Raw genomic sequence first — 16,237 nt, 5'->3', positions numbered from 1 at the left:
CAGTCCCACAGTCCATAGCCGAGTGTTTCGTACCTTACAGTAAGAAAGATTGGAAGGTATAGCGAAGTGCGTAAAGCGATACTGAGCAACAATTCCGTGCTGCCTTATTTTATCCTTGGCACTGTTAGGTCCGTTATAAATGATAACGCAGTTTACTGAGGTATCCAATTTATTTTTGACAATTGACAAAAGGCAACTTGAAAATTCCAAACTTGGCGAGTATGGCAGATCAAGGTATTAAAGGAATTGCCACGGATTATACAGACTGGCCTGCAGACGTATGCAAGTACTCTGTCGTTTTTGACGACATTCTGGTTGTCGGCACGTACATGTTGGATGAAGCAACTAGGTTACGACATGGAAAACTCGTTTTGTACGATACACGGGAGAAGCAACTGTAAGGAATAGAGGATTTCTAATCTTACGGATTCTAACACGCTCAGAAACCGAGTCTTTGTGATGCACTGTGATGCTATTTTGGATTTCAAATGGTAAGTGTATATCGCACGCAGGTAGAGTAATATGCGGTCATCTGGTTGGATCAAATTCGTTGCTGAAAAGGACGTAAAATCGTACTTTTTGTGTGTTTTGTTTAGCGTAGTGGTTTATCAAGTGTCTGTTATTGCATGAACAGTTCTATTATAGCTGCATAGAACTCACTTTTCTTGTCTTTGGCTGTCTAACAATTCAATAGGTCACCTCTCGATCCTTCCATTTTAGCTGTTGCCCATTCTACGGGTCATATCTCGTTTTATCGCCATCAATTTCGTGCTGAACTTATGTTTTTGCGAGGCATCAAGGTGGCCGATTCCAGTGTACTTATGCTTGCGTTGGATTTTTCAGACGATGGCAGAGACCTTTCGATTTCACTTTCCAACGGCGCTGTCCTTACAATCGATATTTCTTCAGGAGCGATCAAGAATAAATGGAAAGAACACCAATATGAAGCTTGGACGGTTCATTATTCCCGCGATGATAACAACATGCTCTATTCTGGTGGAGACGATGCAGTGCTTAACTGCTATGATCAAAGAATCCCTTCTTCCTGTGTGTGGAAGGATATTAAAACCCACCAGTCAGGGGTTGTCTCAGTTCTTTCTCGTCCTCCCTTCGGTCCGTATATAGCCACGGGTGAGTATGGAGATTCCATGCATACCTTAGACACAAGACGTATTGGTCGACCTCTTACCAATGCCAATCTTGGTGGCGGCGTTTGGCGTTTAGAACACATGTATTCTAACGATGATTATCATCAAGTTTTAGGTGTCTTGATGCATCGCGGTGCCCAAATTCTTCGCATCGCGACGGACTTTTCTTCTATAGATGCTAGTAGCGGCATCTTTGGTGACCATCAGAGCATGTGTTATGGTGGTGATTGGCGCCGTAGAGATAACTTGGTTGCTACTTGCTCTTTTTACGATAAACGTGTTTGTCTTTGGGAAGACGTAAACCACCCGTCCGTTTAAGCCAAGTTTTATATACGTGGTGTATATGTGTGTTTTAATTATTATCGTTTGGTTCTTTGTTTTCGTTTTATGAAAAATCTATATGCTCCGGTCCGTATGATTATATAAAAAAGAAGAAAAAAACCGGTGTTGTCTCAGCCCTTTTGTTAAATCCCTTTTTATGTGCATGTGTTGGGATTATCCTATAGAATAAGCTGTTGATTTTCCTGTCTTGATACTTATGATTTGTGATTACCTTTATGATTGTTCTATTCATCCAATTCCTGTCGGCCGCTTTTTTTAAAATAACTAGTACATTCGTTTTATCTATAAACAAGTGTGATACCCCAAAACCGGTTTATTCATTCAATTCAATTCATTGTTAGTATTAAATCTTTGTCTGATTTCTCAAGAACTTATATATCTCATAGGAAGCACAGAAAATCACTGTACATGTAGGTAAAAAAAGAGAAAAACCTGGGTATTTCTAAATAGATTCCTTGTCTACTTTATCTTCTAAACGGTTATTCTGTAAAATATTTATTCCTTTTAATCACGATGTTTCAGAAAGAGTACATATACAAGTTTAGAAATTTCTAGTTTCAACATAGCTTTTAAGCCTTGAAAAAGGCATCAGCTTTATATTTTGCATAATCAGGACGCTCTAGGCTTCTCAAAGCCACTCTAATGTCCGTTTGAATATCTTCAATTAACTTTTGCAACCCTTCATAATTCAACTCGGGACGGATATAGCCAAGTACGATAACGCGCGTCCATTCATCATAGAAATCTGCTCCTTTTCTATTTATCAAATGAACCTCTGCACTCCTTAGCTTATTGTTATAGTAGGGGTTCCATCCAACGCTCATAACCATTGGGAATATTTGCTTGGATACCATAGCGAATCCATAATAGACACCTGAGTCTTTATACTTCAAAAGCTCCTGAATTGCATCTTCAGATATGTTTGCAGTAGGAATCCCTAGATCTTTGGATCCTCTGCCAAATCCATGAACAACTTTCCCTTCAAAACGAATAGGATACGGATCTTCAACTTGATCACTTCCAACAATTTCTGGTCGTTGATTCTCTAACTCAGCCGTCATCTTTAGGCTAATATGTCCCACTTTGTATAAAACTAGGATTCTCTTCAGTTAAGTGCAGTTTTCTCGTTCAACCAACCTATGCTAAGAGAACTCAACTTTGACGGATAGAAGGAAATAAACTCTTTAATTAAACCCTTATTATTTAAATATTAATATATCCAAAGGTTCCTTAATAGTTAGATTTCTATATAGAATTTATACAAAATGGTGAACATAGACTAAGCTGAAAATAAAATATGTTAACTATAATTTAGCTACCTGATGCCTTTTAAGCCAATAACAGAAAAATAATTCTTAGGATCTTCATGGCTCCACGTCTTCTAACTTAATACTCTCTGCTAACGATAGACATAAAAAGGAAGCATAGACGAATCATGGAGTCAAAGAACTTTCTTCCCTAAAGTCATTAGGTATTTAACAAATTCAAGAAAAACAATCCCATCTTCTAATTAGGCTGGGTACATGAGTGGAATATAATTCATCTACAATTCCATAAGCCGATTCTATAATCTGATTAAGCATCACTCGTACCTTTGCATTGCATTTTAACTATAAACACATTCAATAAACTATGAATTGATTTTTAACCATATCTCTAAAATTAAGCTGTCTCTGCAGCAATTTTCAAAGTAGATGAGGGACCAGGAAAAACACCCCGCTGAAGACGTCTTTGGATTTCATCTTGATATCTTCCTAATGGCAATTCATTTCCTTCATTTGATGATTCCCACAGAGTTCGTAAAACCTCATAACGGAGCACACAGGTTTCATGATCACCATCTGTTGCCAACAAATATTCGATGGCAAACGCTCGGGACGCAATTTGGATAGGCGATCTTTGTGCGATATGAAGTAGACATTGATATCCCAACTGGCGAGTTCGACGAAGAGGTGAAGATGAAGCCTTCATAATACTCGATATACTATCGCCAGGTAGATTCTCCCAAAGCTTAGCCCATAAACCCGAATTTGGCTGCTGTAAGGCCGTGGCTAAAGCGGTAAAGCCTGTATCATCCATTAACAACATACGTAGCAAAGGATAAGGAATGTATCCTTCAGATGACTCCACTTCGTATTTCTGGATTAAGAGTTTAGTAATGATCTCACTAGCTAGAAAATGGCCATATAAAAGAACGGAAGTGGAGTCTTTCTTAAAAATTCTTTGACGAACAATATTAAAGAGATCATACTGTTCATCGATTGCTCGATATATGCCAGGAAATTTCTGGCAGAGGATTGGGAGAAATGTGAGACCAATATGATCCGTAAAAGAGTTCGTTTCTTTCTGAAAGCATCTTATGATTTGGTCTAATGGTTTTGGATTATCCGATGAAATGTACTCGAATGTAAATTGGGTATCCAATAATATGGACAACACATCAACATAACAAAGTCGTAAAAAAATATCATCATTTTCGTCAATATCAAATATCAATCTTCCTTTCTTTACTAGTTTATTCATATATTCCGGGGATTTGATTGCAAGTTTAGCGAAAAGCAATAGCCAGCGTACTTTTAGAGTGGTATCCAAGATCTCATAATCCATATCTGTAAACTCTTGCACAATCTGATCAAAGTAAAAACAGTAATCAGACATGTCTAAAAGAAGCTGAAACGCTTCTTCAGAAACTCCAATACTCTGAGAATTCAAGCAAGTGAGGACTAAGTCAAAAAGGTTCTCAGAAACATCTTTTTCTTGCCAATTTGCTCTTCGAATTAATTTAAGACAAAAATCCTGCACTTCAGGGGAAGGCTGTTCTAAACCTGTTACCAAATATGCTTCAATGCCAAATTGTTTCAAATCGTTCCAACTCATCGGCTCCAACAGCTTTTCAAGGGCTTTAACAATAGGTTCATCTGGTAATGGTAACTCAAAGCATCCTAATAATGTTTCTAAAAGGCCAAGGCACGCCGGACGATTCTCTGCTGTAATAGAATCGCGAAAAGCATATAAAGTATTCGGAATTTCTTCAAGTATCTCAACAGGGTCTAAAGGAATATCTTTCAACAGTCTCAACAAACGTCTTCCTTCTTCAGAAAGACCAGGAGTAAGTTTTATTTCTTCCATGGATAGTTTGGTGAAGGCAATGTGCAAGGTCGGTGTTGGTATTGCTCGCTTGGGTGTAGTTAAATTTTGCCGCCAAAGGTCAGGCAAACTATTGTTTAAATATATTTCTATCAAGTTATTGTCGTGGCAGAAAGATTTGTTTATGATTTGAATCTGGAATTCGATCTTCCGGTGTATACAAAATCGATTTCTAGGAGGCTTACAGAACTCATTCGTTATGATTGTGTTCTTTCTCTGTTGATTTCACTTTAGTTTACTTATAAATTGACTTTCGATGGTTTCGTTCAACGTGTGCTTTTAACAAAAAGAACGAAATATAGATAATCTGAACACGTCCTTATGGGAATCACGCACTTACTTATATAAGGTTATTGAATTATCAAACAGCATAGGTTCATTACCATTTCTATTTGCAATCAGTCATGTGCAAACTGTACAACTCCTAGTTTACAACCATGTAGAAGCATGAAGAGACATTCAAAAAAATTTATGATAGCTATACGATTTGAGAAGGGTGTTTATTGCTGAGGTCAAGCCATTATTGACAAGAACGTAGTAAAATATCATGCTATCATCGCAATGAACTCACTTTTCTTGGCATAGGCTTGAAAAATTTCTAAACATAGCCTAAACAATGCTATGTTAATAAACAAACCAATGTTTACTTTTTAGGGGAAATCATTAACTCGGGACGAACCCATTCTTCAAATTGTTCGGCAGAGCCATAACCTAAATCAACAAACTCTTTCTTAAGAGTAGTTTGGTTCTTGTGAGCAGTCTTAGCAATCTTGGCACAGTTATCATAACCAATGTGGGGATTAAGAGCAGTGACAAGCATCAAGGAATCATTCAAATGACGAGCAATACCTTCACGGCTGGCCTCAATGCCCTTAACGCAGTGATCAGTAAATGACTCGCAAGCATCACCGAGCAAGCGAATACTGCTTAAAAGATTCTTAGCCATAACGGGTTTAAAGACGTTCAATTCACAGTGACCAGAAGCTCCAGAGAAAGTAATGGTGGTATGGTTACCCATAACTTGAGCACAGACCATCGTCAAAGCTTCACATTGAGTGGGATTTACTTTACCGGGCATGATAGAGCTACCAGGTTCGTTTGCAGGAAGAACCAATTCGCCCAAACCACAACGGGGACCAGAACCAAGTTGACGGATGTCGTTGGCGATCTTCATGAGAGAGCAAGCAACTGTGTTCAAAGCACCGCTCATTTCTACAAGTGCATCGTGAGCAGCCAAAGCCTCAAACTTGTTGGGAGCAGTCTTGAATTCAATTCCAGTAATCTCGGAGATTTTCTCCGCAATCTTAACGTCGAATCCTTTGAAAGTGTTAAGACCAGTACCTACAGCAGTACCGCCTTGAGCAAGAAGTGAGAGACGAGGAAGGGCATTATGGACGCGAGCAATACCGTATTCCATTTGAGTAACATAACCAGAAAATTCCTGACCTAATGAGAGAGGAGTAGCATCTTGCATGTGAGTGCGACCGATTTTGATAATATCCTGAAATTCGTCTTGTTTGATCTTTAAAGCATCACGAAGAAGCTCCATTGCAGGAAGGAGATGTCTGCGAATTTGCAAAACAGAAGCGATATGCATAACAGTGGGGAAAGTATCATTAGAGGATTGAGACATATTGACATGATCGTTAGGATGGACAGGCTTTTTGGAGCCCAAGGTGCCGCCAAGCAAATCAATAGCACGGTTGGCGATAACCTCATTGCTGTTCATGTTGGATTGGGTACCTGAGCCAGTTTGGTAAACTACCAAGGGGAAATTGTCGTCCAAGCGGCCGTCAATAACTTCTTGAGCAGCATGTTCAATAGCACCAGCAAGCTTGGGATCCAAGCCAAAAGTCTTATTGACGGAAGCGGCAGCAAACTTCAAGATACCAAAGGCCTGGATCAAAGGGAGGGGAAGACGCTCGCCGGGGCCTCCAATGCGGAAGTTTTGAAGGGAACGTTGAGTTTGGGCACCCCAGTATTTCTCGGCAGGCACTTGGACAGGGCCAAAGGTGTCCGATTCTTGACGAAATTCACCGGGCTGGACACCCTTGGGGCGCAAAGGCTCGGAGGAAGAAGTAGAGTTCATTCTCTTTTGCTCCGAAGAATACTAGAATAGTAAGGTTAGTATACGAAATCCAAACATAATGAGCACTCAAAATCTTCAACATTTGCTTGCAAAGGCTTCAGAGGAAGGGTAGGAAAGCTAGACGAATAGTATAGATGTTTGCTATGCTGCATAGGGGTATTTCAACAACGCCTGTGAATAGGAAAAAGCGAAAATTTACATTCCAAAACTCGTAATGATTGGAATTCGAGCTAAATTAACACTGGACATTGAAACCAAATCAACCGTTGAAAAGGAGAACACCAAACTTGTTAAAATATTCACCGCGTTAACCATGGAATTTTTGTCGTAGCAACATATATTGTCTCGCAACCATCCCTTCCAACAAAAGCGAAAGATTATGAGATGCTAATAAAAAGTCTTACATTCAAGGTCGATTGAAGAAGTCGCTTACAAGAGAGAGCGGAACCAGAAGCTAAAGCAGCTTTTGCTGGGCTGAAAGAAGTAGCGATGGACATGGGAAATTCAGTCAAATAAGCCGTATTTAAACGATAAAATAAGAAAGAAAAGACGACAACAGATTGCGGATCGATCTGATCAGTTTGCTATTTCAACCTATCAAAGGAACGAGTAAAATCAAAATAAAGTTAAAAATTATGTATGTTTAGAAAATTGTATAAAATAAACTACTATTTTTCTATTGTTAGAAAACCAAATAGAATATCTTGTAGGGTTTTGTTGACACGGTCTTACCTTAAGGAACGAAGGAAAGGTGGAGAAAAGAGTGTTTTTGATCCGGAACAGACAAAAACTAGGAAATTTGATCCGTAGATTCAATAATTTGACATAAAAGCTCGTGAAATTGCACCGAATGTTGCAAACAGAAAGAGAGTGGGATTTTGTAATGGGAAGGCTGTCTTCACGTATGACTTAACCGCTTGAGACTTCGTCGGATTTGTCACTTTGTTTCCAGTAACAGGGAAAAAGGACGGAACGGTAAGAAGCAGTATATGACATAGCGAGATAAAAGAAACCTGAAGGAAATGAAATGTAACTTGTTAAAAATTATAGTGAAGGTGCAATTTTGCGGGGCGCACGTTAGTGTTTCGGCAAACACTCTTGTTTACAGGCATACGTAATTGGTATTTGTAAACAAACACCAAATGTAAGACAAAATCAAAAACATGAAGAGATGATACTTATGAGAAAATATCTCTAGAAAATGACTATCAAAAAAAAGGTAAAAAATACTCTAGATGACCTTAAACCTTTCGACATATCCCCTGGTAGGAATAGAAGAAATCGTAGCTATCCAAATACAGATGTTCATAGAAAATGGGTTATCGGATTCAAAAATAACCTGTAAATAAGAGGATGTAAAGCATCCATTGATGATTTCAGACTTACTGAAAAAGCTCCATCGGTTCAGAGATACTTTGGATTGTGAGCCTACAGCGTCTGGTGTATTCATAGTAAAAGGGTAAACAATATGAACGTCTAGTAGTATACCTTTGGATGGGTTTCGAATTTTCAATGGGAATAATAAGGGTTGTAGAAATTTCAAGAGATATTGCAGCGTAAGTCCAAAGGATATTGAACTTGTTCATAAAGTTTGACGATTCCTACCAAGTTTACCAACAAGCACTTTCCTTTCCTCTTTTTTTATTAAAGATTTTTCTATTGATTTCAATACATCTGGCAGCAGCATAGAATGAAATTATTGGGTCTTTCTTGTATGAGCCATATATTACATTTCATGTAGACACAAGGAAACCAAGCGAAAAGCAGGTAGCTCAACGTATCGAGTCAGTATAGGATGAATTCGTCACAATAGAAGAAAAAAGCAAAGTCCCATGCTATGATTCAAAATGAACCGATTTCGCCGTATCCTTTAAAAAATTTTCGTCGCATGGAAACTGAACGAGAAATTGTCTTCAGCATCTATCGTTTATTTTACCAATTTTAATTTAAATGAAATAAGATTGAATAACAGGAGAATTCACTCTGACTCAGTTCAACTTTCTGGGTTATGTTGTACATTTGTGGCTCTCACCTTTCCTTCACCCATACCTCTAATATTTTCTGTAATGGCCGACCAACTGAAGTCCTTACCTCGCACGGCTCGTCAGTTATATGATTTTTGTTCTAAAAAGATTCCTGATGCATTGTCACAACAAGAACTCATCGATGGAATTGGAAGTTCTATCTCTGTGAGCAATTTGAGCAGTGCTCTCAATTTGCTGCTCGGTAGGCGGCTTTTAGAAGCCCTTCAGCAAGGGAATACCTTAGTTTATCGCGCTGTTCCTTTAGAAGAGGCAAAAACGTATGTAATATTACACTTTTCTGTTACTGGATTACCATGTAGTCCGTTTTTCGCGCTATGGACTTATATTAACAGTATGCTTAGTGTTTCTACTATGGAAGGAGATGAACAAATAGTTTACGACTTTATCAAGAATGCTGGCAATGAAGGTATATGGACAAAGACTCTAACCTTGCGGACCAACTTGCACGTTCACGTGGTCAATCGGTGCCTTAAATCACTCGAATCTAAAAATCTGGTAAAGCCAATAAAGAGTGTGAAAAATCCTACCCGTAAAATTTACATGTTATATGACCTGGTTCCCAGTAGTGAGCTTACAGGTGGTCCTTGGTTTACCGACCAAGAACTCGATGTAGAATTCATTGAGAATCTAAAAAAGGTCGTATACAGGTTTATCCACTCAAAAAGCTTCCCACCAAAGAAAAACGCTACTGGCCCTGATATGATATGGTCCCCTGAGTACAATGGGTATCCTACAGCTTTACAAATACATACATGGCTTCGCAACACAAATATTACTGAAGTAGATCTTTCTCTTGGAAATGTTATTTCCTTAGTTGATGTTTTAATATATGATGGCAAGGTTGAGAAAAGATCTGATGGTGTGTCCTACCGTTCTGTCCGGCCTTCTCCAGATACCACAAATGCTTTCACCGAAGTACCTTGCGGCGCTTGCCCCGTGGCAGATATTTGCGCTGTTGGAAGTCGGGTATCACCGGTCACTTGCGAATATCTCGACAAATGGTTGAACTAATGTTTATCTTTGTCTCTACTCTTGAAATTAATATTGTATGATATTCAAAAGGTTTAAAATTCATTTCTAATGTTTGGGTTTTTGGATTGGTTCTGGGTTTTGGCGGTGCTCATGGGTCAAAAATATTAGCTGGAAAACAGCTTAATAAAAATATAAACGAAACAAGTTTAATAGTACGATCGTTTCGATCCGATTTATCCTTTATTTTGCTTATATTAACGGTTTTTCTATTAATAAGTCCATACTTTTTTCCATATCTGTTGTTTTTACCTATGTTTTTTCGAAAATGGAATAATAGTATTTAATAACCAAGTTACCCGTTAATAATTTTATTTAATCCTCTATTTGTAAAGTAAGCATTAAAATGTAGTGTAATTTTCTTCACCCTTAGCCGGGTATTCATTACTAGCCTTTTATTCTCTATGAAGATCCAAAAGTTGACTTATTACTTCAACATATTTCTTTACGGTAACAGCTTCTGTACTCCACGTTTGTTCCGTATTAATTTGAACAGAATCTTGTAACTTCCTCGAAAGCGAGAACACAGATTGTAAGAGTGCTTTGTCTTTATTAGACATTACCTTTAAAGGTACCTTCATTAATGCCAAAATAAAGATTTGCAAAAGTTGAAGCATCAATCGTTGAACTTGAGGTCGAAGGTGTTGAATACCACCTATATTCAGTTAGTAGCTATTCTTTAAAACTTAAACAAAACAACATACCTTGTTTACATAGTTGCAATAACAAATCAACCACTAATCGTATATAATCCATCGTTAAAACAGAATGAACAGCAATTTTGTTTTGCGCAAGCGTAATTAAGAAGCATTGTCCTGCTTCTAAACCACTTATGACTTCAATAATCTCTTTCCCAGAAGCAAGTATATCTGAGAATATTTTTGAAAAGGCATCGACAAACGACCCAATGAAATTACGACGCAAGTAATATTTGTATAAATGGGTTGATATGTCTGGTGATAGCCTATGCAGGAAATTTAACGTAATAACCGACAATTCCCAGCATGATCCACTTGTGTACAATGCATCTTTCGTTAAAACATCCAAAAAGGAAGAGTTTAATAGACTTGGATTCATACACTTTTCTAAAGTTTTCAAGAATTCTGAATCCCCATGTTCCCTGCTCAACATACTAGTGCATTTTTGAAATGTAGTCAAAATGCTTAAAAGAGAGCCATATAAATTTTCACGAATAGTTTCGTCTGATGACTGGCATTGAATGCCTTTGATTAAGCTAACGATTATTCCATGTACTCCTTCAACAAAGTAAGTTAGCTTTCCGTATTCTTCTGGTTTTAAAGCATTCATTTTTTTTAAAGCATAAGGAACAATGGTTTCAATGACTGCAGTGGTGACTGAAACCGCATTCTGGTTTTCTAAGCTATAATTTGATGCACCAGGAAGTAACAAACGCAATAATTCCCAAATAAATTCATCAAACTGTACCTCAGGGATTGCAGAATGACAGTCTTCTATTAATATACCGGTTAGTCTAGCCCATGCCTCCAAACAATCATGAACATGCTGAAGGAAAACGACCCGTGAGTTGAAAAGATCTAAGCGACTAGAAAGGTCCTCTAATTGTTCCTTTTTTTGATTGAACCAAACTTCTTTTTCTTCATTTGTATCTTCCATAGACGATGCTTCAGTATCAAAGAGAAGTTTATACATTTTAACAACTCTGTCAGTATCAAACTGAAAATCGTTGACTCCATTATCAAACTTCGTCACGAACATGCTTAAATTGAAACCTGGAACTTTGGGTAATTCCGATGCTATTTTTCGATTGTCGATCCTCAGAATATCCATGAAATCTAGTATCTTAAAGCCAGACGATTTTTGAGATAACTGCGAAGTCCTTAACCTCTCTGCGGTTCCAATAAGGGAAATAACATATTCTTTTGACTGCTTCTTTTTTCCTAATGAAGAGGTGAAGTGAATTTCCGTCAGTAACATTGTCATCACTTGCGCCCGAGCATGCAAACTTCTCGAGAAAACATTTATTTCTTCTGTAGAGATATTTTCGAGATTTTGTATGCTATTTTGAGATAATATGGGCTCAACATTAATAAGATTTACAAGAAAGTGAGGGCGGTCTCTTATAACTGCCAAGGTAGCTTCAGAGGTCAATGGAGAAGAACAAAGATGGGCTACAATTTCGAGTGCTTCGACCATAACTAAAGGAGTTTCCAGAATGACATCGTCCTGCGTTCTCAATTCTATGAAATTTAATAATGAGTTCAGTAGAGAAATCTGTGAGCCAACATAACCAGGCTCATCTCTGACGATTACTGCATTTGTGGAAGTTATATCGAATCCTAAAATCAATAAAGCAAGTGAAAAGATGCCTTTGCTTTGTTTTAAATTATTCAGAAGAAAACGCAATATAAAAGACGACTCACTACCAGAGGACAGCAACATACGGGATCTAAATTCAAATGCCCGTATAAAACCAAATATAATGCGCTTCGACTCATTCGCTGTCCTAACAATTGAACAAAGCAGCTTATTTTCGTCAGTACTACCCTTATTCATAAAGCCTTCGGAATCCACTAAGAAACTAAGAATTTCAATTGCTGGTTGTACGAAACATTGATGCCGGGACCCTACCAATAAAGCAAGGTGAACAATAGAAGATATTCTAGTCATAAATACTTCCCGATAAGCTCTCCTGGAAATTGTCAAATCTAAAATATGCTTACTTATCCCCAATTCCGTAATATATGGAATTACATTTTTGAATAACTCCCTCTGGAGAGCAAGGACATCACGAAGGATAAAAAGAGACTGTAGAACAGCGGAAACCAAAAGTTGAGGAACTGCAACGTCTTCTATTTGATCATAGCCGAACTCAACAAGGTCGAAAAGTCCCGAATAGACATTTTCAACAAAAACCGCTTCCAGCAAATAAATTGCTGGATGCCTTGTCAAATAAACATACAAGCTGTTGCTCTGAACTTTATCTTTGATTCTATTACCAAAGAGTCGGAAATAAATTAAGAGATTCAAATTGAGGTCATCGAAAACAGCAGAGATAAATTGAAGACATGAATATGTGACTTTTAACGCTTCTGCATTATGCACAGTTCTCCATTGAGTGGAGGATAAAACCAAAGTTTCAATTACAAAATCCACATAAGGTTTTATACCAGGTGCACGATAGGAAGATCCCAAATTTTCAGGAAAAGTAAGGGTAACCTTGAGTTCACTCTTCGAACGAACCAAAGACGTCAAAAATTTAATGAAAGCTATTCTGATACTTGACGTAGCTGTCAATCTTCTTATATTATTCAATAGAGGACCGAAGGCACTGGGTGATTTAGGGAATACGTTTTTTGAGTTAATGGCAAATGATATAGGAGCAAGCCCGCCGTCAATGTCAAATAGAACGGAAGTAATAAACCAGTTATCCAAATAGTTCCATAAGGCGTTATTTAGAAAACCAGAAGATTGGCAAGACATTGATTCAAGTGCCATTACTATTGTGCAGCGTACGCTTTCCATTAATCTGCATTCTAACAGTTCAAAAAAAGTACCGATAGGATTAAGTGTTTGATCTTCACAGAGGGCAGCTAAGATTTGAGAGCTGTTACGGGTAACGCTGGCAAATAATAATATATACCCCTGTAAGATCAAGGAAGAATTAATGTCAATTTCACCAGGTTCAGTATGAACACGAGCAACGCCCGAAGAAGTTACAACGGTCTGGATGGGCTTCAATTGGGAAATGTAGTAATGGAAAACATTGAATATATATGACCAATTCGTTCCGGCTATTGCGGAATTATCGAAATGACTAATTTCTGCGGCCGGTTCGGACATTAATTCATGAACCTTTGTGGCAGTAAATTCATTAGTACAAATAGAAACCAGTAAAAGTGTAAATGAAGTAACAATTCCTGGAGTTTGCGATTCCATAGACCAAGTTAAGAAACCATACATATCGCTTTCGATGTCAGCCCAAAAATCCAATGACCACGACTTATCATAGGTATATACGGAAGACAATAGCTGATAAAACTCTTCAAAAGGAAAGAAAACTTGTTGAAGATCCTCAGTAGCTAAATCGGGGTGTGCTGCGTTTGTTAAGTATCTGTCCTCTTCAAGGAGCCTAAGTATTTTCAAAATCTCAGGCATATAACTTATAAATGATTGACAGAATGAACGAAACTTGGAAAAAATGATGTTTACCAACAAAGGACGGACAGTTGGCCAGCTGATTGAAAGACGTGATCGAGGCTTAAACGCAAAGCTCCATTCCATTCCTTCATCGTCCGATTGTCGAAAGGGAAGTATAACAAAGGTTATAATATCGGAAAACACGCCAGCATGGATAAAATCATTGGCAGGATCTTTAATTGTCGACTCATAGTCAATGAAAGAGGGAATATTCGTAGCTTGTTTACAAGCTTCATTAAGATAAGTAAGCCACCATATTCCTAAGATCTGCTTGAACTGAGGACAACGCCAGCTCGAAGCAGCTGTTTTTATAAGCAGATGATGAATATGCTGTAAGGTGGGGGGTGCTACATTTATCTTACCCTCTCCCTCTAGAAGGAAGTCGACCCGGAGAAGCTTTTTCAAAAAGCTTAACAGGGAAGGTAATATAAGTACTGCAATTTTATTAGTAGGATCGCTCTTGCTGAGCGTGGACAGGAGAGACTCAAAATGAGATTGCTGCAACAATCCTAGTTCTGATAGTTGATGGAGAATGATAGCAACGGTCTCCAATTCGGCAATATGAGCTTCATGAGACAACTTGATGTATTCCTGAAAGTCAACAACATCAGCAATACCCAATACTTGACCACTAGCTTCATTTCGAAGTGTTTCTGTAATTTTTTTATCCAAAACAGTAACAAAATCACAACAAGTCTTCACAACGTCATTTTCCGCTTTACACAGACCCTTCAAATAAGAATGCAAAGCTTTTGCAATGTCAGAATCCAAATCTTTGAATGATGCAATCCTTGTAAGCAATTCTAAGGATTCAAGGAGCTGCTCACGAGACAAGAAAAACATGTACAAGGCAGCTTGAATAGGTGTACGGTCCAAGGCTTGAGAGGCTTCTATGCCCTTTTGCAAGAGACAAGCAGACTGGATTTCGTCCATAGAAAGCTGTGAAGAAATTGTAAGAGACTGCTTGATAAAAGTCTCATTCAGCTTGCAGACCATTCCATTCAGTTCTGCTTCCCCAGATTCCAATTTATTTCGAGATGAAGCATTAGGGGGATCTATAGAAAGAAATTTTTGAAAATCCTTGGTATAAGAATCCAAACACTGCACTAACAAGCGCGAAGAGACATTGGGATTGCTGGGATTGCTTTCGATGCACTGCAAGAGGTAAAAGAGAGCGGAAAAGTGCTGAAGCTCCCAGACATCCATGGTGCAGAGTTTTAATGGTTTTTAAAACAAACCTGCAAGTGTATGCCTTAAATGGAAAAAGGAAATTTCGAGTTTTGTTGAGGTGAGAAGAGACTTGGGGAAATGTGGGTATCCTAGACGAGGTGTATGGACAGAGAAGTAATGTATGCTAAGTCCAAAAGGATCAACAAGAAGTACGATAATTAAAAAAAATACCTCAACTAAAAAATAAAATTACAAAAAGGAAAAAGAAAATCCAGTCTCGAACTGAAATCAGGTAAAACGTCTGTTTTCGAATCAAAAACAACGAATTGAAGTCAATTTTGTATCTGCGTTGGTATCAAGGGAAAAGAAAGTTTCCATCTAAGTACGTTAAAACCCAGCTGAACTCAGCGAGAAAAAAGGTAGTAGACGGCAGCAAAGGAAAAGACATTTAGAAGGGTAGAACAACCTTTACTTAAGAAAATCGTTCTATGCTTTTCTTGAAGCCACGAAGACATGATAAAGAATTCTTTCCAGCGTCCGCTTTGTTTGGTTTGTAAACCATTGACTAAGACGCCATTCACTCAAAAGTCCACCATATCTTTTTTTCTAAGTCAATGGGGTCTGATTAATGAATAATAAAAACCATATTCTTTAACCTTCTTTTCCTTAAATCCCTCTTAGAACTACATTTTCTTCTATTTGTTTACTAACGCGCCAAAGCGTAATTTTGGAAAACGTTTATCGCAGTACAGCAATCCCAATTTTAAGTACAAAAGTGTAAACAAAGGCATCTATATGCGTTTTGAGTTGTATAGCTTTCCATTTCTCTTGAACTAGCTTTACTTATTTTCTGTGCTTCGAAAGCCAAAGATTTATCAGAATATCTCTTTTTACTCATGCATGATGGATAAATACCAAACTCATTAGTACCAGGAAAAAATCTCAGTAAAGTCATATGCTTGTACTTTAAAATGCATATGTTCTTATCTTTCTTACATGCCTTTGTTATGAGTTTGCTCTCATAACAAAAACACGACTTTAGACGCGTTTTTTATTATGAATCTCATTTAATAGATTTTTCTATGTAT

At 37.8% G+C, this 16,237-nt stretch overlaps 6 protein-coding genes across 6 annotated transcripts; 2 read left to right on the top strand and 4 right to left on the bottom strand.

Moving 5' to 3' along the window:
- The first annotated feature begins 211 nt into the window (after positions 1-211).
- Positions 212-1,969, top strand: SPOG_02400 (WRDR85 family WD repeat protein). Its single transcript, XM_013168341.1, has 3 exons — positions 212-397; positions 444-491; positions 695-1,969. The coding sequence occupies exons 1-3, from the start codon at positions 222-224 to the stop codon at positions 1,464-1,466; spliced, it is 996 nt and encodes a 331-aa protein (XP_013023795.1). The 5' UTR covers positions 212-221; the 3' UTR covers positions 1,467-1,969.
- Positions 1,698-2,683, bottom strand: SPOG_02399 (riboflavin kinase Fmn1). The gene has a single exon (XM_013168340.1). The coding sequence runs from the start codon at positions 2,549-2,551 to the stop codon at positions 2,060-2,062; it is 492 nt and encodes a 163-aa protein (XP_013023794.1). The 5' UTR covers positions 2,552-2,683; the 3' UTR covers positions 1,698-2,059.
- On the bottom strand, positions 2,673-4,658 carry SPOG_02398 (26S proteasome non-ATPase regulatory subunit). The gene has a single exon (XM_013168339.1). It carries the CDS (start codon positions 4,617-4,619, stop codon positions 3,153-3,155), a length of 1,467 nt encoding a protein of 488 aa, XP_013023793.1. The 5' UTR covers positions 4,620-4,658; the 3' UTR covers positions 2,673-3,152.
- A 622-nt stretch (positions 4,659-5,280) lies between these two features.
- On the bottom strand, positions 5,281-6,808 carry SPOG_02397 (fumarate hydratase; the record flags this gene model as incomplete). The annotated part of the gene is made up of 2 exons (XM_013168338.1): positions 5,281-6,747; positions 6,782-6,808. 2 exons carry the CDS (start codon positions 6,806-6,808, stop codon positions 5,281-5,283), a joined length of 1,494 nt encoding a protein of 497 aa, XP_013023792.1.
- Positions 6,809-8,327: 1,519 nt separating this feature from the next.
- Positions 8,328-10,124, top strand: SPOG_02396 (DNA-directed RNA polymerase III complex subunit Rpc34). The gene is made up of 2 exons (XM_013168337.1): positions 8,328-9,028; positions 9,113-10,124. The coding sequence occupies exons 1-2, from the start codon at positions 8,793-8,795 to the stop codon at positions 9,780-9,782; spliced, it is 906 nt and encodes a 301-aa protein (XP_013023791.1). The 5' UTR covers positions 8,328-8,792; the 3' UTR covers positions 9,783-10,124.
- Positions 10,061-15,874, bottom strand: SPOG_02395 (nucleoporin Nup186). The gene is made up of 2 exons (XM_013168336.1): positions 10,505-15,874; positions 10,061-10,455 (listed from the first exon to the last, which is right to left on the bottom strand). The coding sequence occupies exons 1-2, from the start codon at positions 15,183-15,185 to the stop codon at positions 10,196-10,198; spliced, it is 4,941 nt and encodes a 1,646-aa protein (XP_013023790.1). The 5' UTR covers positions 15,186-15,874; the 3' UTR covers positions 10,061-10,195.
- Positions 15,875-16,237: the final 363 nt, after the last annotated feature.

Source organism: Schizosaccharomyces cryophilus, assembly GCF_000004155.1.
Source record: "Schizosaccharomyces cryophilus OY26 unplaced genomic scaffold supercont4.4, whole genome shotgun sequence".
Taxonomy (NCBI): Eukaryota; Fungi; Ascomycota; class Schizosaccharomycetes; order Schizosaccharomycetales; family Schizosaccharomycetaceae; genus Schizosaccharomyces; species Schizosaccharomyces cryophilus.
The sequence above is the reverse complement of the archived record's forward strand: the minus strand, read 5'-3'. Positions and strand labels throughout refer to the sequence as shown.